This window comes from Cyprinodon tularosa, unplaced genomic scaffold, assembly GCF_016077235.1.
Source record: "Cyprinodon tularosa strain WSP-4 unplaced genomic scaffold, ASM1607723v1 ctg12, whole genome shotgun sequence".
NCBI lineage: Eukaryota > Metazoa > Chordata > Actinopteri > Cyprinodontiformes > Cyprinodontidae > Cyprinodon > Cyprinodon tularosa.
Window position 1 is genome coordinate 2,669,075 of NW_024038003.1, and position 25,013 is coordinate 2,694,087.

The window sequence follows — 25,013 nt, forward strand, 5'->3', positions numbered from 1 at the left end:
ACATATTTTAGAATAGTAATAAATATAGGTAAACCATACACTGTTTTGATATGATTTCCCCATAATATAAAACCAGCTGTTATGTGCTTTTTCTCTGCCTTTGCCCATATGAAAGAGACTATTTTACTAGTTTGAAGTTCTTTAAATTATTGCATGTGTCAGTTAGTCCTCACAAACAGTTTCTGTTCAACACTTCATTAGTGCTTATTGCAAGAATTTACAGATAAAGGTCGCTTAGGGGAAGGGGCGACCAAGTGGTTCTGGCATTGTGCTTGGAATCCTGAGGTTCTGCATCCCTGAACTAAAGACCCTTAAGCCCACACTGCTCCTCGGGCGCCGCACAATGGCAGCCCACTGCTCCACAAGGGGATGGATTACATGCAGAGAGTTTATTTTGTTGCTCTGTACTTGTGACAGTGTAATGACAATAAAAAAAAGCTGGAAAAAAAGCTGCTTGGATAAGAAGATTGGAAATAATTGATTAAGTCAATCTGAGTTTAAAAGATTTATTTCAAATTTCAGATTTATTTCACTCTTTATTTCAAAGGATACAAGTAACCTACTGACTCAAGTTCTCTAAAACAGTTCTGCATTGATAAAATTAAATATGTACATTTTGCACTGATCATTACAGAGGTTATTTAACTCTTCAGGTCTATATAGATATTATATAACATTTCATCCACCTTGATTTTCCCCAATATAAGAGCTTTCTATATTTTTACTGTTGAGCTCTTGTGACTCACAGGTTATACTAGTGACAAGGTATGATGAAAAAATAGGAAGTAATCCGCAGCTTGTTCACACACGCAGAGACTGATGTAAGAGTTCTCACAGAAGCTCCTCCATGTTGAGCACTATTCAAGCAAAGTTAATCTGCTCCCTCCCTCGCCTTACATTCATCCAGCAGCTATTGTTTCCGCTGTTATCTTGTTACATTTTCTTTGCGCAGTTTTATTCTTTTAACGCTCCTCAGTTTCCTCCTCAGTCCGGGTGGATGAGCACGCGCGCTGCTCTCTCGCCCACTGCGTGTGACGTCAAACCAGCATGGCGGTCAAGGTGACTTGGGCATCGCTCTTTTTCAACTTTTTCTTTCTAGTGTGTGCGTGTTTTCTGCTCTTTTTGCTGCGTGTGAGTTATTAAAGCTAGGCTGCCCGGGTCTGTCCGGGTGCGGCGTCTCGGAGGCAGTGCGTTCCGACGCTGTAGCATCACTCGGGCTAGCTGTCGTCCTGGCGCCGGTTGGCCTTGATGAGGCATCTACAACCTCGAATTAGCCGGAAAAGGCTAAAACCCTTAAGTTGCTCATATGAAAGCCTTGCTAGCCGTCGAAGCTACGCTGTTTCGGGACTGTCTGTAGTTTGTTTGTTCTTCTCGTGTTGCATTTTGTGGATATAAATATTAACATTTTGGGACAGTGATTTGTCTTTTTTCGCTAGCTTGCTACTCGGTTTGTACATCTACTACAAGGGGTTACGATTAGCTATCTATATTTTTTAATTTTCCCTTCGAGATATTGTGGTTGAAATTTTTTTTTAATTAATTTTCTTTGTTTTGCTTTCTATTCTGCAGTGTGTCTTTAAAAGCTGACTGATTCAGCAGCCTGTGCTGCTGTCACTGTTGAATAGCGCATTCATTCTCTGCTTGTTTGTGTTTTTACTGTAGGTGCAATCTACCAAACGTGGGGACCCAACTGAGCTGAAGGCAATTTTCCAGAAGGTAAAGCTAATCAGGTTTTACTGCTACAACAAAATCAGCATCAGTAATGCACGAAGAAAGCAAGGATCTCTCTGAAAGCTGCCTTGTTTAATGAGTAAATGTTTCCACCAATTGTCCTTGAGCTCAATGACAATCCTGCAATGACCTGGTCTCCTTTAATAGATAACTTTTAACCAGTTAAGTTTTTATGATCAACAGACCTTTGATTAAAATGTGTTATAAATATCATTTAGTTGCCTTGAGAGGATTTGGATCAGAATGTGGGCTTGATTTATATATTTATTTATATATATATATATATATACACATACATTCATTTGATTTGGACTATATTTGTTTCTGTATAACCTTATGTTGTTAGATGAATTGTTTACCCGTAACATAGGCCAATAATAGTCCCAGATTTACAAAAATGTTTCTCCCCGTTGCTGGAGTTACTATTCAATACAAAAATGTTTTTACCAATATTTAGTGTGCAGTGGGTAGCACTGCTGGGTTCGATTCCTGGCCCGGGGTCTTTCTGCACGGAGTTTGCATGTTCTCCCTGAGCATGCGTGGGTTCTCTGTGGGTACTCCGGCTTCCTCCCACAGTCCAAAAAATTATGTTTGGTTAATTAGCTTCATTATATTCTCCTTAGGTGTGTTCGTGAATGGTTGTTTTTCCTGTTTGTTTCTGTGTTGCCCTGCAATGGACTGGCGACCTGTCTAGAGTGTAGACAGGTTGCCAGTAGACAGCTGGAGATGGGCACCAGCACCCCATCCGTCCCCACTTGGGATAAAGCGTGTCAGAAAATGGATGGATGGATAGCCATTTACGTGTATCCATAGATATAATTATTTTTATTATGCTTTTAAATAACATCTGTTAAAGTACTCTTGCAGGCGTGTAAATGAGTAAAATATTTTGTATGCCCTGGTTTTAAAGATTGATGGAATCTTTGTGGCATTTATAGATTTATTACACCATTATAATCTCACACCATGCATAGCAGTGCTGATTTCTGTGATCATGAAACCGCAATAAGGGCAAACTTTGTGTACCTACGCCACGCTCTGCTGTCTGCTGCATGATGAGTGTGTGATCCCGCGTGTGATCCTTAAGAAGTGGGTCAGCAGTTTTTAGCATGCTGACATTAAAAGGTCAGATAACTGAAAAGGCTGAGCCAAAAACATCAGCACACATTTGTTTGCACATGTCTTTACATGTTCGAAGGTATGCTTAGTTAAGCTACACCACACATGCTGGATCAGTTACTTGAACAGAATTTATTGTGAGGCTAGTATAATTGCTATAAGCAGAGTAACATTTCTTCAGCGTTGTCTCTAAATGCTGGCTACATGTTGCTTATCTTAAGATTGGTTGAACTACTGCTTTAAAAAAATCACGAGCTACGTTCAAGTGTTTCATTTGCAGGTCTAGATTTTGAAAGAAGGTAGCGGTTCTTATAAATGTGTAAAAAATGTGTGGGTTAATTTATACAATGTTTGCAAAAGATTAAAATCTTCTTTGTTATTTTATTTCTTCCTTCTGTTAGTATGCCAGCATAGTGGACAAGGATGGCGAGAGGTTCATGACCCCTGGAGACTTTGTCCAGAACTATCTGGGACTCCACACTCAGATTCTCCACAACCCTAAAACGGTCCAGCTCATCGCAGCTGTAGCAGACACCACAAAGGACGGGTAGGTGTTGACGCAATCGGAGCACAGACACACAAACTCTTAGCTAATCATCGATAATCAATGCCTTATAACATTTGCATGTCAGTAGCAGTCGTTATACTGACCTACAGATAAGATAGCACGACCTGTGAGTCAGGAGTAGCTCGCCTTGTGTTATACATACACAATAGGTACTCACAACAGATGAAACATGCTGTTGAGTCGTGTTCTTATGCTAATATGCCCACATGAACAGGGAGTTCTTTGTCTAAAAGTGTTGTATGATCCAGCTTTGTTTAGTCCCTTTTGGTCTTTTATGCCCTCCATTATGAGATAATTGATTTAATGCTCCTTTTGTTCAATCTACACACTATTGTAGGCTGATCTCATTCCAGGAGTTTCTTGCATTTGAATCAGTCCTGTGTGCACCAGACGCCCTCTTCATAGTCGCCTTTCAGCTGTTTGATAAGACTGGAACCGGCACCGTTTCATTTGGTAAACCTCGCTTTGCTTTTTTTATATGGGATAGTAGAAGCATATATAGTTATAATTATTTGAAGAAAGGAATAAAAAGGAATTTATGCTCAGAAAGATATTTTGTGTATGTTAACACTTAGTGAAATGTTCAATTTCATAACAAAGGTGGGGGGGTATACTTTCATTTTCACCCCACTTCTTTTCCCTGCTGTGGGAAAATCATTACCCAGCACGGCATTGTTAACCAGATTACTCACTGGGCACATGGATGGACTTTCATAATCACTCTTATGACCTTCTCCTTTCCTGCTTTTGCTACTTACTTTCATGTGGAACACACTGGGTATTTGTTGTAGTATTAACAGGTCTAGTGTGCTATATTTTATTTTAAATATGATTCCTTGCTTAGAGTGTTCAGTCGCAGTGAAACAAGGCATTGGCAGCATGATGCTTTGGGCATTCTGGATCTAATAATGAAGCAATACTCTGTCCTTCAAGAGAAACAATGCTTAACATAAATCCATGCCTACAGTGGAATACTTTGTATCAGAATATATTTCCGTTAGAGTGGACTAGTCAAAGTTAGAAATTGATGGCTAGAGTTGCTTTCCATCCAGCTTTAGCTTGAGCTATTTTTTCAAGAAATGACAAACACTGCTAGTCTTTAGATCTGTACTGCTGGTAGAAACCTGGGCCACAATATACCGGGAGGTTTGGGCGGAATTTACATGGAAATCTTAACTAATTTTGAGAGCCACAGTATGTGCAGGGTTTTATTAATGTGTTATCATTTTGCTGCAGAGAATGCACGAGACATCTTTAGCCAAACCACCGTTCACCACCACATCCCCTTCAACTGGGACTGTGAGTTCATCCGCCTTCACTTTGGCAACGACCGCCAGAAACAGCTCAGCTACTTGGAGTTCACCCAGTTCCTGCAGGTACGCTGGATGGAAACGGTCTTGTTTTTTTTGTTGTTCTACGTTTGTATTCCTTTTTTATTGGTTTCTCTTATGCAATGTTGACATATTTAGTCTATTTTTACTCTCAACCCTGTGCTGTGGATTTCAGGAACTGCAGTTGGAGCATGCCCGCCAGGCCTTTGCCCAGAAGGACAAAGAGAAGAATGGTGCCATCTCTGCGCTCGACTTCAGTGACATTATGTCCACGATCAGACACCACATGCTTACACCCTTCGTGGAGGAGAATCTTGTCTCAGTGAGTGTGCTTCCACACCGACATTGATGTTTTAATCCAAGGTTACCAGATGGGCCAGATAAGGTTAATTTGAACAAAAGGAAACCCTAAAAACATAAGGCTATTATTAGTCTTTGAGGATAACACAACTTCTTTACAACTATGATCCTGAGAAGTATTATAATAATAATTATTATTATTATATTATAATTATATTATTGTATTAATAACAATTCCATGTTTTCCTCGACGAGTTCAAAGTTTTGTGACATACCATAAAATGTGATTTACCTACTGTCCTCATAGTTTCAAAATCATCTTACCTGAAATTATCTGTTTGGTAAATAATGTTTTTCTTTTACCTAAATTTTAAATGTGCTATTCCTTCCTTTTTCAGGCTGCAGGGGGCAGCACCGCTCACATGGTCAGCTTCTCCTACTTTAATGCCTTCAACTCCCTCCTGAACAATATGGAGCTGATCCGTAAGATCTACAGCACGCTGGCCGGGACACGGAAGGACACGCAAGTGACTAAAGGTGTGAGACTGCATTGCTCTGACATTTTCACTCTCCTTTGGATTTCCCTGCTCTGTATAATTCACTGTCATCCTTCTGTTTCTGCAGAGGAGTTCGTCCATGCCGCCAACAAGTTTGGTCAGATTACTCCTATGGAAATTGACATCTTGTACCAGTTATCAGGACTTCACTCTCCATCTGGGTAGAGTCATTCCTTAACTTGCAGCTTAATTTTTAATTAGGATTCAAAATACTCTAGCATTTCCAGGGGTTATGCCGATATCTGTGCTTAACTGTGATCTTGTTTTTTTTTTTTTAGACGTCTGGAACTTGCTGACATTGAAAGGATAGCTCCACTAGAGGAGGGAAGTCTGCCCTATAACCTAGTTGAAACCCAAAAACAGGTGGGACATTTGGAGCAAATAGTTTTAGCAACTTAGGATTCATATGTTAATATACTTTTTAAAATTTTTGTATAAACATGAAGGCTTTGAATGACATTTTATAGGTTTGCACTGCCAAAGTCCTTAGACTTTGGCAGTGCAAGTTTAGTTTGTGTGCTCCTATGTATGTATCTTGTATGAGGGCAGCTGAATTATCGTAAAATAACTTATGCAGCCTGGAATAGGATTTTTGCAAGTCATGCATGAGTGGGTTACAAAGTAAATCATAGCCATAATCTCTGTAAATATCCTGAAGCATCAAAGCTAAGACCAACATATGCCCCATTTACACTAGCCCTCTGAAACTGATCCGTTCCCAGTTCGGACCAATCTTTGTTCCTTACAACCATTTACACATCATGCTAGCACAGTTCCTCGCCTTGTATCGGCATCATCCCAGCTCGCACCATGTTCTTTTGCTGCCATTTATTGTTATTAGGCAGAGTAGAAGTTTGTGTTGTGCACAGGTGAAAAGATCTGTGAATTGCAAAGCCGGATACTCTGGAAAACCTGCGAAATGAGTCCGCTGACAGTAAATCGGAGATGACTCGGTCTGCTCATGCACTCTTTGTTATAAGAGAACTGAGCACCGTGCCCAGCCCTACTAGGTCTTGCACTGTCCAGTTTAGTTTCGTTCCATTTACACTCAACAGTTATCTCAGTTACCGTGTTCACACTGTTCTCGACACGTTTTTAAAAGGGTTGTGTAAATGGGGCTTTAGTCTTTAATTAAAGTTGACAGTGGTTTTAATGATTAATCTACAGTAGTGGAGTCCCAGTTGTTCTCATTTATGTTCTTCTACCCAGTCTCACATGGACACTTCCAGGCCTGTGTGGCTCCAAGTTGCAGAGTCGGCTTATAGGTTCACCCTGGGCTCTATTGCTGGAGGTAAATTATTCTGGGCCTCATCAGAGCCAAATATTTCCTTAGAATCGTTACTCCCATCTTAACTCGTCCTGTGTTTGCTACAGCCACTGGAGCTACAGCAGTGTATCCCATTGACTTGGTGAAGACCCGTATGCAGAACCAGAGGTCCACAGGATCATTTGTTGGAGAGCTGATGTACAAAAACAGCTTTGATTGTGCAAAGAAGGTGCTGCGCTATGAAGGCTTCTTTGGCTTCTACAGAGGTAGGCAGTGTTAGATCTCCCAGTATTTACTATTTTAATCCCCTATTGATAATACAATTCCTGTTTAATGTGCAAGCCAAACTTTCAGAAATGTAAATTTAAAGGCGCAGGGAAGTGGCTGTTCCAACGGTTGCAGTTCCGAATTCTCTTTACGAGTGAATAAAGTGAAAGTGATTGGTCGATTATCAAGGGGGCGGGATTGTTGTAGCGGTAGGTTGGCAAGCTTTTTGATTGTGGCCGATGTCTCGGGAGCATCTTGCTAACCAATTAGCATTTTAGTGCTATTAGGTTTCCAATGGGAAATTACATTGGAACCAAGTAGCACTTAGCAACGACACTGTCAAGGAACGCAATGGACAGCGGAAACATGCAAGAGGAGGAGAGTTTTGTGTCGGAGGTCGTGGACGAGTCTCCTCCGTCATATTTTTTTTATTTAAAGGAGGAAAGGGGGGACGAAGTTGTTATGGAAGAGGATGCCAGGGCGGCAGAAGCTGTTTGGTGTAGAATGCTTACAGCCGTACATGTTTGAGCCTGTTAGCTCTACGCCTGCCAAAGGCATAGACGTCCATCCCCGTGAACACTAGGACGTAACTCAATGGTAAAGTAAATAATGATTCTCATTTCAACCGTTCCGTATATTAGCTGCGACATATTAATCAAGATGCTATGACCGAAAAAACTTGATAGACAGATGACCGTTGATATATGATTGGCCGAAATTAGGTGTACGGGCTGATGTATGACTAACTGGCCTGCATAAAATAACGAAGAAAAAAAACAGATTTTAAGACAGGATTTTTTTTTTATAGAAATTTTCTAACTTTTGGGACAATACAGTCTGATAAAGAGTACATTTATATACATGTTTAAACCAGAATGATTTGAAATTTAAATATGACTCCCCTACGACCTTAAGGGAATGTTTGATATTATTTAAGGTAGAAATTTAAGATCTGTTTCTCCAATTTATGTATTTAAATTTCAAGTATAATGTCATGTTTCATTATTATTAACAGCCTATGCATCTACTGTGATTCAGCTTTTCCTCTGGTTCTCCACAGGTCTGGTTCCTCAGCTCATTGGTGTGGCTCCTGAGAAGGCTATCAAACTCACTGTGAGTATGTCTTCTCCTTTTCCTTATCCAATATGTCCTCTAATTTGCATTCTGACTAATAATTAACTGTCCAAAATATGTGTTCTTAAATCACAATACCTTAACCAGAAGGGTTGCCTAAACTGCTAATCTAATTTTGAAGGCATTAGATTCCACAGGATTTAATCTTGGTGCGTCAGATTAAAGGGTTAAATAAAAATGTAGAGCATATTTCCAGGAATCATTTTCCTTCCTCTTAGGTTTTTTGCTTGTTGGTGTTGTTATATCATAGAAAAGCGATTGAAGTTTAACCGTAAGACTGCTGGTAATGTTTTTTTCACAGGTGAATGACTTCGTAAGAGACAAGTTCACTGAAAAGGACGACTCCATTCCTTTATTTGCTGAGATTCTTGCTGGTGGTTGTGTAAGTACCGAGTCCCAATAGGTGTTATTTACTCCCTTCTCTGCTTGCATAACAGAATGTTTAATGATTAAGTTTAAACATGGTCTCAAAAAATGATGTTTTCCATTTTTATTCACGTAAAATGTTGCATTGTCATCATACGTTTCATTAACTTGCATGAATGACTTGGGAAAACATTACGATAAGTAAATGCAATGAAACTGCCCCTGCAGCAATATGTCTAATGTTCAAGAGTGTGTATTAGTTGTTTCTTTTGTTTTTTGATAGCGTTGTTCAGCCTTACACTCATTGGCGCAGCACACCTTGCTGTCCGAGGAAACGGCAAAGTAATTTATTGATCTAAATTTATTATTCACCTCTGAGTTCAATGAAGCTTATGATAGAGAACTTCTTCCCAGCTTGTCGTTGTTGTTTTAGGTGAAGAAATGCAGTAATTTTCTCTGGTCTCTCTATTGATTCAGGCTGGAGGCTCTCAGGTAATCTTTACCAACCCTCTGGAGATCGTGAAGATTCGCTTGCAGGTAGCAGGCGAGATCACCACGGGGCCTCGAGTCAGTGCTTTGAGTGTGGTCCGTGACCTTGGCTTCTTCGGCCTTTATAAGGTGATTTGTTTAACACTATGTGAGAGGTTAGATCTTTTAATATCTCTCCACAGGGATTTTATGCGCACTCCCTTTTTGCCACACGTCTTTGTTGTCAGATTCATTGTTATTATGTGTCTTCAGGGTGCTAAAGCTTGCTTCCTAAGGGACATTCCCTTCTCCGCCATCTACTTTCCTGCTTACGCTCACCTCAAGACTCAATTCGCTGATGAACAAGGCAGACTAGGACCTTTACAGCTTCTTACTGCTGGAGCAATTGCAGGTAAAAGCACAGCCCACTCAGTCATTACAACATTTATATCTACTGTGGAGATTTAGCATTGTTGGATATCTTCTAGGTTAAAGCAAAGAGGTATGAGGGTATGAAAATAGATGGTGATGTACCTGTGTTTCAACATCATTAATTTACCAGTTTGCTGGTAAATTAATGATTTACCAGTTTGCTGGTAAATTAATCACTTATCTGAAATTAGCTTAACATAAATCTTTTATATCACTTCAAAAACTAAAGCAAACTTGTTTATTCTGCTAGAGCAGGGTAATATAAATAGAAGTTAGTGGGGTCCGAATAAAGAAAATCATCAACCAGTAAAGGGCTGGAGACATTTTTAATGATCTGTTACTTTAAATAGAATTTAACACTGAAATAAAATGAGGTGTTTATGCTTTCATGTTATACATTGAATTTTTAAATGAAAAAATACAACAACAAAAAAAGAAAAATTTTCCACATTAAAATCTAAAGTGTTTTTGAAGTAGAGAACAACAATCTTTCAGTTTGCTATCTAGACAATTTCCTGATTCACATGTTTTATGAAACACCTGAACGGACCGTGATGAGAGCAATAAGCTTTAGGCTGTCCTGCAAGGCTTCAAATCTGGGTTTGAATTGAGACCAAGCCGTTCTCAAGCACATATCAAGGTGCTCATTTGAGCCTGGATCCATTTTTATTTTTGATTCTGTTCATCAAGGTCAAGATCCACTATTGCAATCCCACCAAACAGGAAAAAGAATGGCGTGAAGATCTGTTTCTTTCAAATTTAAATATAGTAATAACAACAGATTGGTTATTACAAATTAGATCATAATTTTTATATATCTCAAAAAACTAACACCGTTTATTTAAAAGATTGGATGCAAACTATTGGTACTTCAACAGACCAGGTAGCAGATTTCTCAACTAGATCAGAAACCCCACATATGCTGGATGCTGATGGGGATTTTTTTTTTTTACATGTCGTATTAAATCAAGCGTTCATTTCTGCATGTTTTGCTCCTACGAATTTAATAATACCGTATTTTCACGACTATAAGGCGCACTTAAACGTCTTTTTTTTCCCTAAAAATGTGCGGTGCGCCCTTTGATGAGTTGCGCCCTATGTGTGTTGTAACTGCGACTTTTGCGACCACCTCATTGAGGAGATGATGAAAGAGTGGCTGAATGTAAGGAGACCAGGTGTTTTTTTTTTCCACTCATCCCCATCGCTGTTAATATGTAACTCCATGCGTGCCCATCTCACAGCTGATGTGAAAAACATGGGGAAACAAATTAACCCTCTGCTCGCTGTTCAACCGCTCGACATCGGTGTGAACCGGACCCAGCAGGTGCAGCAGAAGCAGCGAGTTTACATGCAAAGTCAATGGTTGACGCGCGTATAGGCGCAGCAAAAGGTCCCGCAGCGCGTTTTGAGCAGCTGGCGCTGCGTCGGGAGCGTTTAAGCATCTGACGCACCGCCAACGCGCTGCTGCTGCTCGAGATGGAAAAATTGAAGTTTTGCTGCTGGACGCGCCGCATCAACCAATCAGAGAAGCTGATCTGGGAGCTGACAGCGAGACAGACACAGCGCTCTGATGACATATGATATTAACGCAAATGAAAAGGGCTGGATGGATGAGGAGATGATGAAAGCGTGGCTGAGGCAGGTGTATGTGAGGAGAACAGGTGTTTTTTTCCACGCATCACCATCGCAGTTAATCTGTGACTCCATGCGTGCCCATCTCACAGCTGATGAGAAAAACATGGTGAATCAAATGGATGCTGTGCTCGCCGTTATCCCGGGAGGTCTAACAAAGGAACTTCAAACGCTCGACATCGGTGTGAAGCGGCCATTCAAAGTAAGGCTGCGAGCGGCGTGGGAGCGATGGATGACCGACGGAGACCACAGTTTCAGGATAAGTGGAACGCAGCGCCTGGCAAGTTACGCCACCGTTTGCGGATGGATTGTAGATGCTTGGACTAACGTGTCTGCTGGCTCTGTTGTTCGAGGAGCCGCCCGGCACGGAAAGTGACTCTGACAGCGAAGAAGGGGAAATTGGCATGTCTGATTTAGCGCAGCTGTTTAATTCAGAAACAGAGGATGAGGACTTTGATGGGTTTGATTAATACTTTGTAATAAATACATTAATAAAGCACAATCATACTCAGTTTTGCTCCCGCTCTATTTTTCTACCTGAAAACTTAATTCAACAGCAGCCTCTGGGCCGGGTCTCCTCCTCTTCACCGCAGCGGCTGGCAGGTGTTTTTTCATCTAAATAATCTAAATCTTGCAGCTATATTTGCTGTGATCAGTGGGAATAAAGTAGTTTTAATATGTTTTTAAGTGAGAAAGTCCACCTGAAAACTTAATAATTGCAGTCAGTTCATCCAGATTATCTATTTCTGTCGGAGGCGCTCAGACCCCCACATACCAGCGGTGCACCAACAGTAGAAATCCCTTCATCAGCAGCCTCTAGGCTGGGCAGGTGTTTTTCATCTAAATAATTTTAGCTGCAGGCACTAGGATACCGGTAATAAAAGCGAACATATTCCGTCGGCAGGTTTCAGGATTTTAAGTTAATTTAGGAGTGATCACAGCGCTCTGTCATCTGCGATGTGTCTATCTCACGGCCAGCACCCAGGTTTGATTAATAGTTTGTAATAAATACATGAATAAAGCACAGTCATACTCAGTTTTGCCCCCGCTGTATTTTTAAATACGCAGTAGAGGTATTTAAAGGTAGTAGAGGACATGTACCTGTATATAAAAAACGCGCCCTATAGTCCGGTGCGCCTTATGTGTGTGTTAAATACAGAAATGGGACACATAACTGAGAGTGCGCCTTTTAGTACGGTGCGCCTTATGGTCGTGAAAATACGGTAATATCGCGCATGCTCTCCTCGAGCTCTGAGGATAAGTCGGACCGCAGCAATACGGGAGGAACAGCGGAGGCTGTAGGCTCTGCTTTGCGCAGGAGGTCTGGAGCGCTGCGGGGCGCAGCGGTAACGGAGGATGTGGGATTTCAGGGTAACAGGAGAAGCGGTGCAAGTGACGTTTAGACACTGTCGTCGGACAACATGCGGTAATTTGTAAATGTTTTAAATCAGGTTGGGTCCGGATTAGCCAGCAGGTGGGTCCGCTAATCCGTGACCTCTGTGCTAGAGGAACATTGATGTCAGAATGCCCAACATGCTGGGCTTTAATCCCGTAAACCAGGTTACCTTCTTTATATTTATTTCTTTTTTTTTAAAGGACCATATAAAAACATGCTTTGTCTTTCTTATTGTTCCCCAGGCATCCCTGCTGCATCCCTGGTTACACCTGCTGATGTTATCAAGACGCGTCTGCAAGTTGCAGCACGAGCAGGACAGACCACCTACACGGGAGTTGTTGATTGCTTCAGAAAGATCATGAGGGAGGAAGGGTTCAGCGCTTTGTGGAAAGGAGCTGGGGGTGCGTTTCTGTCTGGACAACTGCTTAGATTTCTTTTCTATTAAACACCAATATTCATCAATTTGTTTGTGTTTTTCCTCCTTTAGCTCGTATGTGTCGGTCCTCCCCTCAGTTCGGTGTGACTTTGGTGACTTACGAACTGTTGCAGCGATGGTTCTACATTGATTTTGGTGGACAGTAAGTTGTGGTTTTTGTTTCTAAAATAAAACAAAAAATATAGGTTCGTTTTTTTTCAGATTTTTCTAAACAAGGAAAAATTAAATTAAAATATTAATTTTATTACTAATAAGTATATTCAGAAGCAAAACTATTCCAATTTTAAAATGTATCCTGGGTCGTCCTCCTGGTGGGGCGTGCCTGGACTGAGTGTATCTGTAAAAGAGGAGAAGCAGCTCTACTCTGAGCCTCTGCTGAATGATGGAGCTCCTAACCCTGTCTCTAAGGAAGGATCTGGGATCTCGTTCTGTAGGTCATGATCCAGATTTCGAGACCATAGGTGAGGGTAGGAAATTAGACCGACCGGTAAAGCGAGAGCTTTGCTTTTTGGCTCAGCTCTGTCTTTACCACAACCGATCAGAGCAGCACTGCATTATATCAGCCGCCTCCCCCCAAAATAACGAGTGGATTTCTAATCCCTTTGTATCATCAGGTTTATCACTATTGAGATAAATCCCCATAACGTTTGTATTAACCTTTGAAGCTCCCATCATCCTATTTGAATTGTAATCTGTAAATGTAGTCTTAAAGTGGGTTGAAATTCATCTAAAATATCTAGGAACCCTTGCAAGCTGAGAAGTGATGCTCTGGTTGTTTGCTATCCAAATATATATTTAAACTAGAGCTGACATTTGTAATTCTTACAAACAATGCTTTAGGTTTTGCATTATTGTAGATTTATAGATCAAAATACATCAGTGTCTGTTCATTAAGTGACGTCTTATCTCCTTTGCTTTCTGCAGTCGTCCAGCAGGATCTGAACCGACTCCCAAGTCACGCATTTCAGAGCTTCCTCCCATCCATGCAGAGCATGTCGGCGGCTACCGCCTGGCTGCAGCTACATTTGCCGGAGTGGAAAACAAATTCGGTCTTCACCTCCCCAAGTTCAAGTCCTCTGGTGTTGCTTCCATCCATCTTTCAGAGGCAGCTGCTGCCGGTCCTGCTAAGGCACCATAATCATCTCCAACTTCATATTGCTTCTCTACTACCAGGAGCCAGACACTTAGATCAACACAAACAAAGCACACACGACTCCACACATTAGGGACCATGATGTAGGATTGAACACCACCAGCCTGCCGCTCTCTCCAGGGCGAAGGTGCGCTCCAGTGGTCACCAACCAGCTACAGGCGGAGGTACAGGCTGTGGCTGTAGGCCAGCCTGCAGTCATACAGCGTCAGGAGAGTAGAGCTGACTGTGTTGCATCTGCAGTGGCTGTGTGCTCCTGGGAACTCCATCTTTTTGTGTTCTTCTCTCAAACATTTGTGTGAAACTGAACCTTGGGCACTCCTCTCTCTCATGAGTAGATGATTCATTCTGTTTTTTTTGTCTGATACTCTGTATGAGTAAGACTTCTCTTTTCGGGCAGTGGGCATAGGATATAACTGATTGATCTACGCAGTGTGAGGCTTTACCCAAAGTAACTCGCACAGGAGGCCACATACTGTATATATTGTATAACTGTACTGAGGAAAAGTTACAAGATCCACCTGTGTCATTACACTTTAATAGATGTAATGTTGGAGCAATGTGGGGCCTTTGGTCCCGGTCTCTGAGAATCACTCTTACTGATGTACAGAGCTTTTCCTTTGTTTTCTTGTTTAAACAAGAGTCATGAGCGGAGAATTGGATATTAATAAATTAAATGTATCTCAATTCAGTCATTGTATTTTAAATAAATAAATCATCCATATGGTTTTATCTTTATCAGTATTGTTCATTTTTTTATTTCAATGAAAAGGGGAAAGCGTTTGTTGTTTCAGGAATATTATGACAATACAATTACTGTGAAAACCTTTATTTGTCATACATAAAGCATGGTTACTTCATCAGCTTTAGTTCAAGGGTGAATGTTACTTCATAGGATGAATGATAAGGTGCACTAAACTGATTTTTTTGTTACTAATTTCCAATCTGAGCCTTGTATAACTGCTTTGACCCTGTTGATGCCGATTCTTTATACAACCAGATAATTATATTGGAAGCAACAGTAAAGTCACATGTGAGGATCGTCTTGGTAAAATTAGATTTCTGTTTATGTTGAAATTACCAAATTATCCAAAGCATATTATGTCATCTCCAAAACCCTTCCTGTTATCTTTTTATTTTTAAACGCCACATTTCTACTACCCTTAACTCTTCACTCTTCAACAGTATCCACACCAAAGACTGTTGCGGTAAACATGGAAGCACTTAAGGTGTGTCCAGTACCAAGCTATTATTTTTTCTGCTTCCCAACCAGCTGATCAAATTAAAAATCAGACAAAATTTCTTGGTGCACCTTTATCAGGAAAAAAAAAACCTTTACAACCACACTGATACATCTTCATTTACTAAATATTTTACATTCTCTTCAAGAGAATTTAGTCAACAAACATTTCCTGCTTTTTAGTACAGAGTAACTTATCAGTCATTAATGCAGGAATAAACTAACTGCCAAATTGTACAAAATTTCTTAGAGAGCAAGTAACACATTTAAATAAGTGCAGCGAGAGTAATAAATATTAAATATAGTTGCGATAAGAAAGTTAGTGACACTTCTACTCATTCCCACAGCTTGTCCTGTTGAAGGTTTACGACTTAACGCTTCGTATTTCTCTTAGAAGAGTGTCCCAAACTCAGGGTAAACATAAGCATGTTTGTAAAATATTATGCAGAACACCCAAATGGTAAGAAAAAGGTGCAAGTACAAAGGTTTTTGCATATGTAAAAAAATATTGGTTGAGGCCTAAGGAGAAAAGCAGTTTTCGGAGTCCTGAGGGTGTAGTCGAATCTACAAGTTTGAATTAGGATTCATCTTTTAACTACAACTGATTCGTACAAACTCTTAACCCTTTGTTTCTCTCCATAAGAAAATCTGTCCATTCTAGCTCCTCAGGCCCACGTTCTAGTGGAAGGAAAAGCTGGAAATCAGAGAAGAGAGTGTAAGGCTACGTTCACACAGCAGCCTAAAGTGCTCCAAATCCAATTTTTTTGCACATATGCAACCTGTATCTGATCTTTTCATGACTCTTTAGTAGTCTTTATTTTCAACCCTCTTAAATGTATTGTGATGTTAATGCACTGACTGAGGTTGGGAAATAAATTAACGATTGCAAGATGCTCAGCAGTACTACCATCCATGTTTACTTCCGTAAACACAGAGCACGCTACTAATGACGTCATTGCGTCTTCTACTGCGTGTGTGGAACACGAAAGTTAAGTTGTGTGAATTAATTTCACACAGGAGATCACATACAAGTTGCATATATTTAGAAATGTTAACAACCACACTAAAGAATTGGATTTCACAAAATTATTGGAATTGAGCATTAAGGCCTGCGGTGTGAACGCGGCCCAACTCTCTTGGTCGTGTCACCTAATGTGCTATAGATGTGTAGTGTACTAAAGAGGGATTTATTAAAGGCTAATAAGGGAGTTACAGGATCAGACGTTAGCCAGTTCCTCAGCTTCGTCTCTGTTCTCATTGATTTCTGCCAGCGTCCTGACGAACCGTGTCCACTCATCTGCTTTGGGAACGCAGATTTGCTGTTGGGAGATACCAGGGAATGCATCAAAACATGATATCAAGGAAAGTTTAGCAGTGACAGCTTTTTTCTAGGGAGAAAACTGAGTCCCATCAATAACAGTAAAATGAAGAAAAAAAGTCATTCATTTTGGGCTTTAGTTTTTTGCCTTTATGTAGTGCTGTTAGAACAAATAACTAATAAATATGAAAAGACATAGAATATAAAAGGGAGGCAAATTTCCCTTTGAACCACAAATGTTCTAAATTATGATTTACACTCACAAATAATAAAAGAGATGCTACAAACACCAACAAAATCATTAGTCACTTGGTACTAAACAGAACAATCTACCTTTTCTTTGAGAAAAAAAATTATTTTAAAAACACTTCTAAACTCCGTGATGCTGTTAATGCATTATGGAACATGGTAGCCAAAGGAACATCAATAAATGATGACCAGACAGATTTTTCAAATAGAGAAGTGGTCTAGTACGGACAATGAGTCGGATCTGGAAGGAAAAGAAACCCTGCTGCTGATCTAATATTAGGCAGTCAGATGGAAGGGGGTTAGACTCACTAAATGATGGAGGCTCGGGACAGTTTAGGAAAGCTTAAGCCCTAATTCTTGCTTCATTAGAACACAGAGATTAGCAAAGCAATTTAAGCTAAATATTTCTTGTACACATTTCTTGAAACTACACTGTTTCATTTAAGAATATTAATGGAGTGTATGCATTTATCTAAGCCTATGCAGCCATCAAACCTTGAAAAAAACCCTCAACATTATTCTACACTATTTTATATATCAATACATTTTATCCTGTGTTGTCTATCCCTTGGGTTCCTAAAGTAGGGGCCACACCCAACCAGGGGGTTGCAGAAGACAAACTAGGGGTCGTAATTTTTTTTCCCAGTAATTGGTTCTTGAAGTACAGGATATTAAGGAGCAAAATGTATCATGAAATATATAGATAGTATATTCTAGACAGTGAATTCTATGTTATAATTTAATTTAGGTTCATTTGAATATAAAAGTAAATACACTATAAAATTATAAAATGCCTTATTAAATAATGTTATGTCCTATTGGAATGTATTCTAAAATAAAGTTACTCTCCTTCCATATCAATAGTAATTACCCAGAATTTGATCCACCCTGAAGAAAGAAGAGCTGAAAAGCATTATAAGCCTGTAATATTATGTTTATGTACATGATGATGGTTTGTAAATGTCTAATTACCATTATTTATGGAGTTTATAGCCAGAGGGGCCGAAAACTTACCTCCCCTACGTCGTAAATCTGCACCTGTCCATCTGAGTCTCCAGTGGCAATCTCCTTCCCAGAATGAGACCATCTCACACGGTTGAGAGCTGGAGATCCTTCCACACAAACACTGGCTGTTGGAACCTACAACACACACAATAAATTACTGAGGAGGAGAAACTTAAATGCATTGGTTCCACTTTATTCCACGCATGACTGTCCTGTGATAAACTAAGGTGAGTTGAAGACATATTAGCCATCTGGCAGCAATTACTATGTCTTCATACTTCAGTGTCGTTGTTTAGGTTCCACAGGTCCAGCCGTCCAGATAGGTCCACACAAGCAAATAGAGCAGGATGTGCTGGCGACCACATGGAGTCGTAAACGTAGTCAGAACTGTCCTCGAATGAGTACAAAGGACGGGTGCTCTGCAGCGAGAAAACCATAATGAGAACTAAGCAAGGAAATTAAAACGAAATGTTGGTTTAGGTGGTTTAAGTGTTCCAGTGGAGGATTCACCTTCGTGCTCCACAGTTTGACAGTCCAGTCAAAAGAGGAGGAGATGAAGAGGTGAGAGAAATCCACAGGTCCTGCTGCGCTGTGACAGCTCAGTCCAGTCACAGGACCATGATGGCCTTCAAACACCTCTGTGATCCCAGCCTTACTGTAAAACACAAAATAAAAAGCGATATCAAAAGGTATGCAGATCTCCAGCCAGAACCTATGAAATCAGGCCTTTCTCACTCATAGAAAAAACATTCAGATGACCTCACCTGCCGTGACGGCAGGCGGTGTAGACTGAGCCGTCCTCGCTTCCTACCACAAAGTTATTTACATCCCCCACAGGAAATGCACTAGATGTTACAGCCACAGCCTTGCTCTGTTTGAACACCAGCTCCAGACTGTCCTGCAGGCGAAACACATATCAGGTTTAAACCCTCAGACAAAACACCTGCTTTACCCGGAAACACGTCTGTAGCCGTGGAGGCAAGCAAAGCGTACCTGCGGCTGGGAGAGCATGTCGAGACTCCAGGAGCACATCTTGCCATCAGTGGAAATGCTGATCAGGTTGTGAGCGTTCTGAGTTCCAACAACGTTCACACAGTAGACTGGATGCTGAACAGAGCGACGGACAATGTGAGCTTTAAATCAGAGTGAGTCTGATTTAAAGAGGCAGACAGGGGAGTGTTACGGTGCCTTACTGTGTGAGCAGATGCAGACAGGGGGGTTCTCTGAACAGGAGTGCGCTTGTTGCTCCTGTTGTCCCAGAGGACTATCTGTCCGGAATAAGTCCCACCCACCACCAGGTTTGGGTGAAACTTTGCAAAGCTAGCTGACATCACCTCCGACTGCAAGGAAGACAAGAAAAAGAAGCCCTAAATGTTTTCTCCCGTAACCATGTTTCCTGCACATATTTTTAGAATCCATAGCTTTCCGAGCTTGGATTTCCCATGGTCCTCTGTCCATTTTAAAAAGAATTAATGGATGGAGGGTTTTTCAAAGGGGTGGAGAAATTTTAGAGTGGGCAAACGACTGATTTACAGATGAAAAATAAGAACATTTTCCTTACAATATATTGCCAAATTTAGCTTGGAGAAATATTCCGATCATATTCTATTCCACTGGGAATTATTTTTGGACTGTGCAGGACTGTGGGAGGCAGGTAGACATGATGTATTTCAGTGATTACCTGGCAGTGGAAGATGTACTCAGGAGTGGCCTTCTTGTACTTCATGTTCCAGACAAGTGCTACACCATCGGGCTCATGTGGAGCATCCTCGTTGTTGTTATATGAAGCCACCAGCAGCTCCGGGTACTGAGACAACCAAAGCAGGAGTCGTTAAAGAAGGGGCTGGTATGATGGTGTCCGACAAGTAAACTTCTTTAATTGTCAGCATTAGGATGTATATAAAGCTACTAGTCAGGGTTTTTCTTAAATATTCTTATCGAATTGAACTTTTCAGTGCATCTTTTAAGTTTTGGTCTAGCTGTTTTCTTTTTAATCCTGCCTCTTGTGAAATCATCAACCCAGATACGCATAAACTAGATTTAACCGATTCTTTTTTTCAATTAAAAACGGAAATTCAAGGGCAGGAAGGGATGGAAATCACCTGAGGAGACCAGTCCAGGCAAGTGACAACGCGGTTTTTAGTCCAGCGCTCATCTGCAAACTGTCTGATCAAAACAAGTTTTGCTCCAGCCTGCAATTCACTGAGAAGGGCAGAAAAAAAAAAAACGGTTCAGGATTTACCATTTGATGTCAGTGAGGTTTTCTTTTTAAAGCGCATCTCACCCTTCTTTATCCTCCAGATCCCTCCCGCTGTAGTCGAAGCAGACATCAACATGCTCAGCCAGAGCTCGCTCAACGATTCTGCTGCCGCGCTCAAAAAACGACAAGAATTCGTCCGAATGAAGGACCTGCAGCTTCTCTTCTTCTGTCAGCTCCTTAGGAGTGTCTACATAAAGATAATGATATATTATAGGCAGGAAAACACTTTAGAAAGAACTCTTTCTAATTGTGCTCTAATAGATTAGTTAAGAATGGTTCAGAAAGAGAAACAGCAAATATTTATGTTTAAATTTAACACCAAGAAAGTTAAAATTGGAAACAAAAGATCCGAAATTTGTCAGTGATTCCTAAATTGTTGTTTTTTGTACAACTTTGACGCCTCCATTCCCTTCTTTAGAAACTGATTAAAAAACCAGCTGTTTAGTCTTCTTCAGACGTGTCCCACCATGTTGAGGAAAACACTCTTTGTTTTGATCTTCTAATATTTCTGCAGTGTGCATGCATTTTAAAATCCTTCATTGACAGCAAACATTGCAGAGTGTTTGTCACTTAGTGAAAGCATCTACAATGAAGAGGGTTACCTTTAAGGTTTAGAGTCTAAATGAATGTCAAAAAGTATTATTGTAAAATATTAAAAAGTGAATTTTATTTTTTGACTGTAATTTAATAAACATTTAAAGGGGTCATAGAACAGTTATATAGGTTATTTAGTGCTGGTCTTTAAGGTCTCTGAATGGGGTGTGTAACATTGGTTGGGCTGAAAATTGGCGTATTTGCTGTTCTATGAGCCCTAATGCAAGCCTGGTTAAAAGCCCTAGAATGAAACAAGTTTTCGTCCTTTTATGGAGCTCATGAATATTTAGATGAGCTGTGTGCTGATTGGTTGGTTTACAACGAGCGAAGATTTGCTCCTCTGTCCTTACCCTCTTCCTGATGTTCATCCTGCTCTTTTTTGTCATCCTGGGTATCCTCTGTCATTGGAGGAGGGCTTATCTCCTCATCCTCTTCTTCATCTAAACAAAGAAATAAATTGATATGATTCAACTAGACAAAAAAAAACAACAGCAAAAAAAAAAACAACAATCACATCAGTGAAGGTTTACCTGCTTTTTGATCACCGTGAGCCATCGCCTCTGTGGGTGTCTGTGTTTCTTTGGAGTAGGACACCATTTCTTTTGGGACGATATCCACCTGGATCAGTTTGGACATCCCAAGTCTTACCGCTCCACGTCTACATGATTTGGAAAAATAAAAAAATCTGGATATTAGATTAAAAATAGGAATTATTTTAAATATTACATTTGGAATCTTTTGTTTTAGAGTGGACATAAATAATGGTGCACAGACAAATCTGATGCAAAAAGCTAAAACCTTTGGACAAATCTAAGATGAAAGCACAAATAGTTGGAAGACGAGCTAAAGGAAAGAGGAGGAGCAGTACCCCATCAGCTCAGAGTCGGAGTGGAGTTGCAGAGTGGAGGGGTCAGGATCCCAATGCAAAGTCCTTATACAGCCAAATCACCAGACGGTGTTAGTAAAGAGAAATTCAGGACAGAATAAACAAGAGAAACGCAAACAAAGTTGTAAGGGCCAAAACGTGAGCCACATAGAAGATGTTAAAGATGGGAAAAACACGGCAAGATAGACCAGGAAACAAAAAAAATGAAATGTCATCCAACATTAGTATGGTGGTGAGAAGACATAGAGAAATGTCAGAATTTATTCATGTATAATTAAATAGTTCAAACACACACAGACTGCATGCAGGTAATTGTAAAAACAACAATAAAGAAACAACCAACTTCAACCTCTATGTCTGAAACAAACAAACTCCCACACAGACCTTGGTCCTGCGTTTCCGTCCCCAGAATCTTGGCTTCCAGCATCGCTGCCCACTGATTTGTTGGAGGGAGACATTGGGGCAGGGACTAGGTAGTGAAACAGACACGTATCCTCTGTTACTACCCTCAGGGGCTGAGCTGTGAACACGTGTGCGTTTTCGCAGTACGTGACCGATGGATGGGTGAGTGAGGGAGCACAGAGAGTGAGTGTTTGAGTAGACAGGGGATGCGTGTGGACGGGTGAGTGGATGAGTTTTCATGCAGCAAGGAGGACAAACAGAAGAGGACAGACAGAGGGAAGAGAAGAGAGAATGAAAATAAATGGCAGGCAGGTTTTAAGGAGTCATGCACCAAACATGTAACATGTGCAGTTATTGGTGTGTGTGTGTGTGTGCACATCGGGAGCAATGAGAGTGAAACAAAGCTAAGCCAAAAAAGTTAAGACAGACATTTATTTTATTTATTTTTTAATGCTGCAAAGTCAACAAGCAAACATGATGGGCTGTTAAATGAAAAGGTTAGGGAAAAAATAAATAAAAGGGTGACGACACTGTACATTTACCATGAGGGACATCAGGGGTGATGCCAACGCTCTGAAGAAGAGCCTCGGCTTCTCTCCTCTTCCTCTCCAGATCGGAGTCCTCACTTCCGACCGGTCCTCCCTCAGCGCCACGTTTGGATTCTCCCTGCAGGACAGCAAACAGGTTTACCATCGACATAACAATTCACAACATCGCCGCAAACCGATGAGCATGACATCAGTGTTGCTCACATCCTTCTTTTTTTTCTCTTCTTCTTTTCTCTTCTTTTCCTCCCGGATCTGGGCAATCCGTTGCTTCTTCCTCTCCAGCTCAGCCTTCAGCTCACTTTTGTCAGACATGCTGTAAAACAGAAAAATACTATTGTTAAAGAAGCATTAACCAAACTGCAAACAGAAAAGGAAGTGAATAAATTTTGTTATTAGAGACGCACTGCTAAATTAAATACCTCTGACCACTGTTTCTTTTGTTACTGGTTTGTTTGCTTTACATTTTAATCATGTAAAGCACTTTGCATTGTCTTTGTACTGAATTGTGCTATACAAATAAATTTGCCTTGCCTTGCCTTGCCTTAAAAATATGATTTTACCATTGATGCACACAAATCTTTCATTAACAAAAACCAGACCCTGTTAGTGCCAAGACTAAAAACACAAAAACACATAAAGCCAGGCGGCAAATACTTTGGTGCAAAAATAGGGACAGTCCTCTAACTACTCAAATTTCTATTAGATACAAACCGATTTCCTCTGTCAAGGAACCTGTAGCATCTTCTCTTCTTTTACAATCAGTGTTAAAAGATTATGCATTAAATATTTAAATTAAACCAAAGTTCTCACAAATTGCTTTGATTGTTAATTCTTAGACAAAAACATCTAAATAGCCAAGATGATATTCAGACCTGTTATTAGAGCTCAAAGAAAACAAAAAAATCAATTTATAGGTTGGTAATTTGGGCTTACAGTTCCTAAGTTATTTGCTTTTCCATTTTGGTATGAAAAATAGGCGAGGATTACCCAAAATGAGGTGGATTTTAAGAGTTAAAGCCCTTTATACCTTAATTTTCAAAGTGCAGTAATCATTCTATACAGGTTATGATGCATTGACCTCAATAGAGATAGCTCTTATTCTTTATACCCTTAAATAAAAGCAGTAAGGTAATACATTTTATTGTAACTTTTTGCATAATAGTACATAACTTTTACAACATAATACAAAAATGCACGGCAGTACTTTATACCAACCGATGCCTATTCACTATCTATGAAAAGTCCAGACATGTTTTTTTTTATAGATATACTACAATAACACAGCTGCATATTATATTATATTTATTATAATGATGTGTTATCAGTTAAAATGACCCTTAAAATGTAATCATTTATATTTGTAGTATAACTAAATACAAATATGTGGAGTGCATGTAGTATAATTCTGTTAGAAGGAATTCTAAATCTGTTTCAAATTAGTTTAGACTTTTCTGTTGAAACTGTTTTTCTTCAGGATCAATCAGTGAATTATAAAACTGAATGAATAAAAAGAGGCAACAATATATGACAACACAGAATATATCCAGTTTGCTTTGTATTTGTGCAGAATCACTGCAGCCTTGGGCTTGTCACACTGGTAACATGTGAAAAAGCTGCTTGCTGTAGGAAACAATGTTCTCTTTATTTGATTTATAAACACAGCAAATTGATCGGGGGTGTTTTATTTCTAGAAAATAAATACAGCCACGTTTACTGAAGAAAATGGGATAAAATTTATATAAAATTTTGATGTCTAAAAATTTGCTGACATAAATGATGATATTATAACACTGCTGGTATAAGTGTATAATAGCCGAGATGCTAAACTCCATCCAACCCAGCCCCAAATGACTGCAGACAACTCATAAAAACAGCAGCTGTTAACATCTTATTTTATCTTTTCGCGAGAACTCACTGAATTTAATTATTTTTAATCAGAGGAAGTGGAATAAGTAGAGGCTACGTCTTCAAACCGGGACAGCTAGCTATGCTAACGTGCTAATCTCCATGGCAGCTGCGGCTGCGGGCCTACTGTCACAATAACAGGACTGCAACGGCAACAAGGCGACCGTAGAGCTTTAACGTTTACTACTTTTAGACCTACGGTATTCAATTCCTCAAGAATGTGGAAGTAAACACTTACTTGATGTCAGAAGTTATAACTAAGTGTTAAAGCGAAGAAAGACTCCAGCTTTTTGAAAGCTTATTCCCAAAGGAAGATGATGGAGGGTGGAGATGATGATGCTGGAAGAGACGCGTCCTGGCTGCGTCGAGCTTCGTCTTTATCGGTTGGACGTCAAAGAGAAGGAGAATTACTGCCACCTGCTGGTTAAAAAAAAAAGAAAAAAAATGATTTC

The 25,013-nt window shown here is 40.1% G+C and overlaps 2 protein-coding genes across 5 annotated transcripts; one reads left to right on the forward strand and one right to left on the reverse strand.

Moving 5' to 3' along the window:
* Nucleotides 1–897: 897 nt before the first annotated feature.
* Nucleotides 898–14,892, forward strand: LOC119773910 (calcium-binding mitochondrial carrier protein Aralar1-like). Its single transcript, XM_038271135.1, has 18 exons — nt 898–1,059; nt 1,663–1,716; nt 3,252–3,397; nt 3,756–3,871; nt 4,655–4,794; nt 4,925–5,071; nt 5,448–5,586; nt 5,674–5,767; nt 5,885–5,969; nt 6,816–6,897; nt 6,981–7,139; nt 8,201–8,253; nt 8,576–8,656; nt 9,118–9,258; nt 9,382–9,520; nt 12,811–12,969; nt 13,056–13,146; nt 13,929–14,892. Exons 1-18 carry the CDS (start codon nt 1,048–1,050, stop codon nt 14,140–14,142), a joined length of 2,052 nt encoding a protein of 683 aa, XP_038127063.1. The 5' UTR covers nt 898–1,047; the 3' UTR covers nt 14,143–14,892.
* Nucleotides 14,893–14,967: 75 nt separating this feature from the next.
* LOC119773919 (dynein, cytoplasmic 1, intermediate chain 2a-like) lies at nt 14,968–24,950 on the reverse strand. Of its 4 annotated transcripts, none has more exons than XM_038271150.1 (17): nt 24,800–24,950; nt 22,861–22,969; nt 22,651–22,774; nt 22,091–22,175; nt 21,689–21,751; nt 21,351–21,478; nt 21,171–21,260; nt 20,251–20,413; nt 20,069–20,168; nt 19,648–19,773; nt 19,160–19,306; nt 18,960–19,073; nt 18,731–18,864; nt 18,477–18,621; nt 18,245–18,385; nt 17,976–18,101; nt 14,968–16,713 (listed from the first exon to the last, which is right to left on the reverse strand). In XM_038271150.1, exons 2-17 carry the CDS (start codon nt 22,966–22,968, stop codon nt 16,612–16,614), a joined length of 1,896 nt encoding a protein of 631 aa, XP_038127078.1. In that variant the 5' UTR covers nt 22,969; nt 24,800–24,950; the 3' UTR covers nt 14,968–16,611. The 4 variants fall into 4 exon arrangements, with proteins under 4 accessions (XP_038127078.1, XP_038127071.1, XP_038127096.1 ...); XM_038271143.1 differs by having other exon boundaries at nt 22,091–22,226; XM_038271168.1 differs by lacking the exon at nt 21,689–21,751.
* Between the last annotated feature and the right edge of the window lie 63 nt (nt 24,951–25,013).

Bases quoted from the DNA above. Each gene is read 5' to 3' on its own strand.
- LOC119773910 (XM_038271135.1), top strand. The intron at 5,587-5,673 runs GTGTGAGACTGC...CTGTTTCTGCAG, and splicing joins GGACACGCAAGTGACTAAAG to AGGAGTTCGTCCATGCCGCC. The intron at 13,147-13,928 runs GTAAGTTGTGGT...TGCTTTCTGCAG, and splicing joins TACATTGATTTTGGTGGACA to TCGTCCAGCAGGATCTGAAC.
- LOC119773919 (XM_038271143.1), bottom strand. From the start codon at position 22,968: ATGTCTGACAAAAGTGAGCTGAAGGCTGAGCTGGAGAGGAAGAAGCAA. The intron at 19,774-20,068 runs GTGATTTCCATC...TGGTTGTCTCAG, and splicing joins GCCTGGACTGGTCTCCTCAG to TACCCGGAGCTGCTGGTGGC. The intron at 18,386-18,476 runs GTGAATCCTCCA...TTCTCGCTGCAG, and splicing joins TCAAACTGTGGAGCACGAAG to AGCACCCGTCCTTTGTACTC.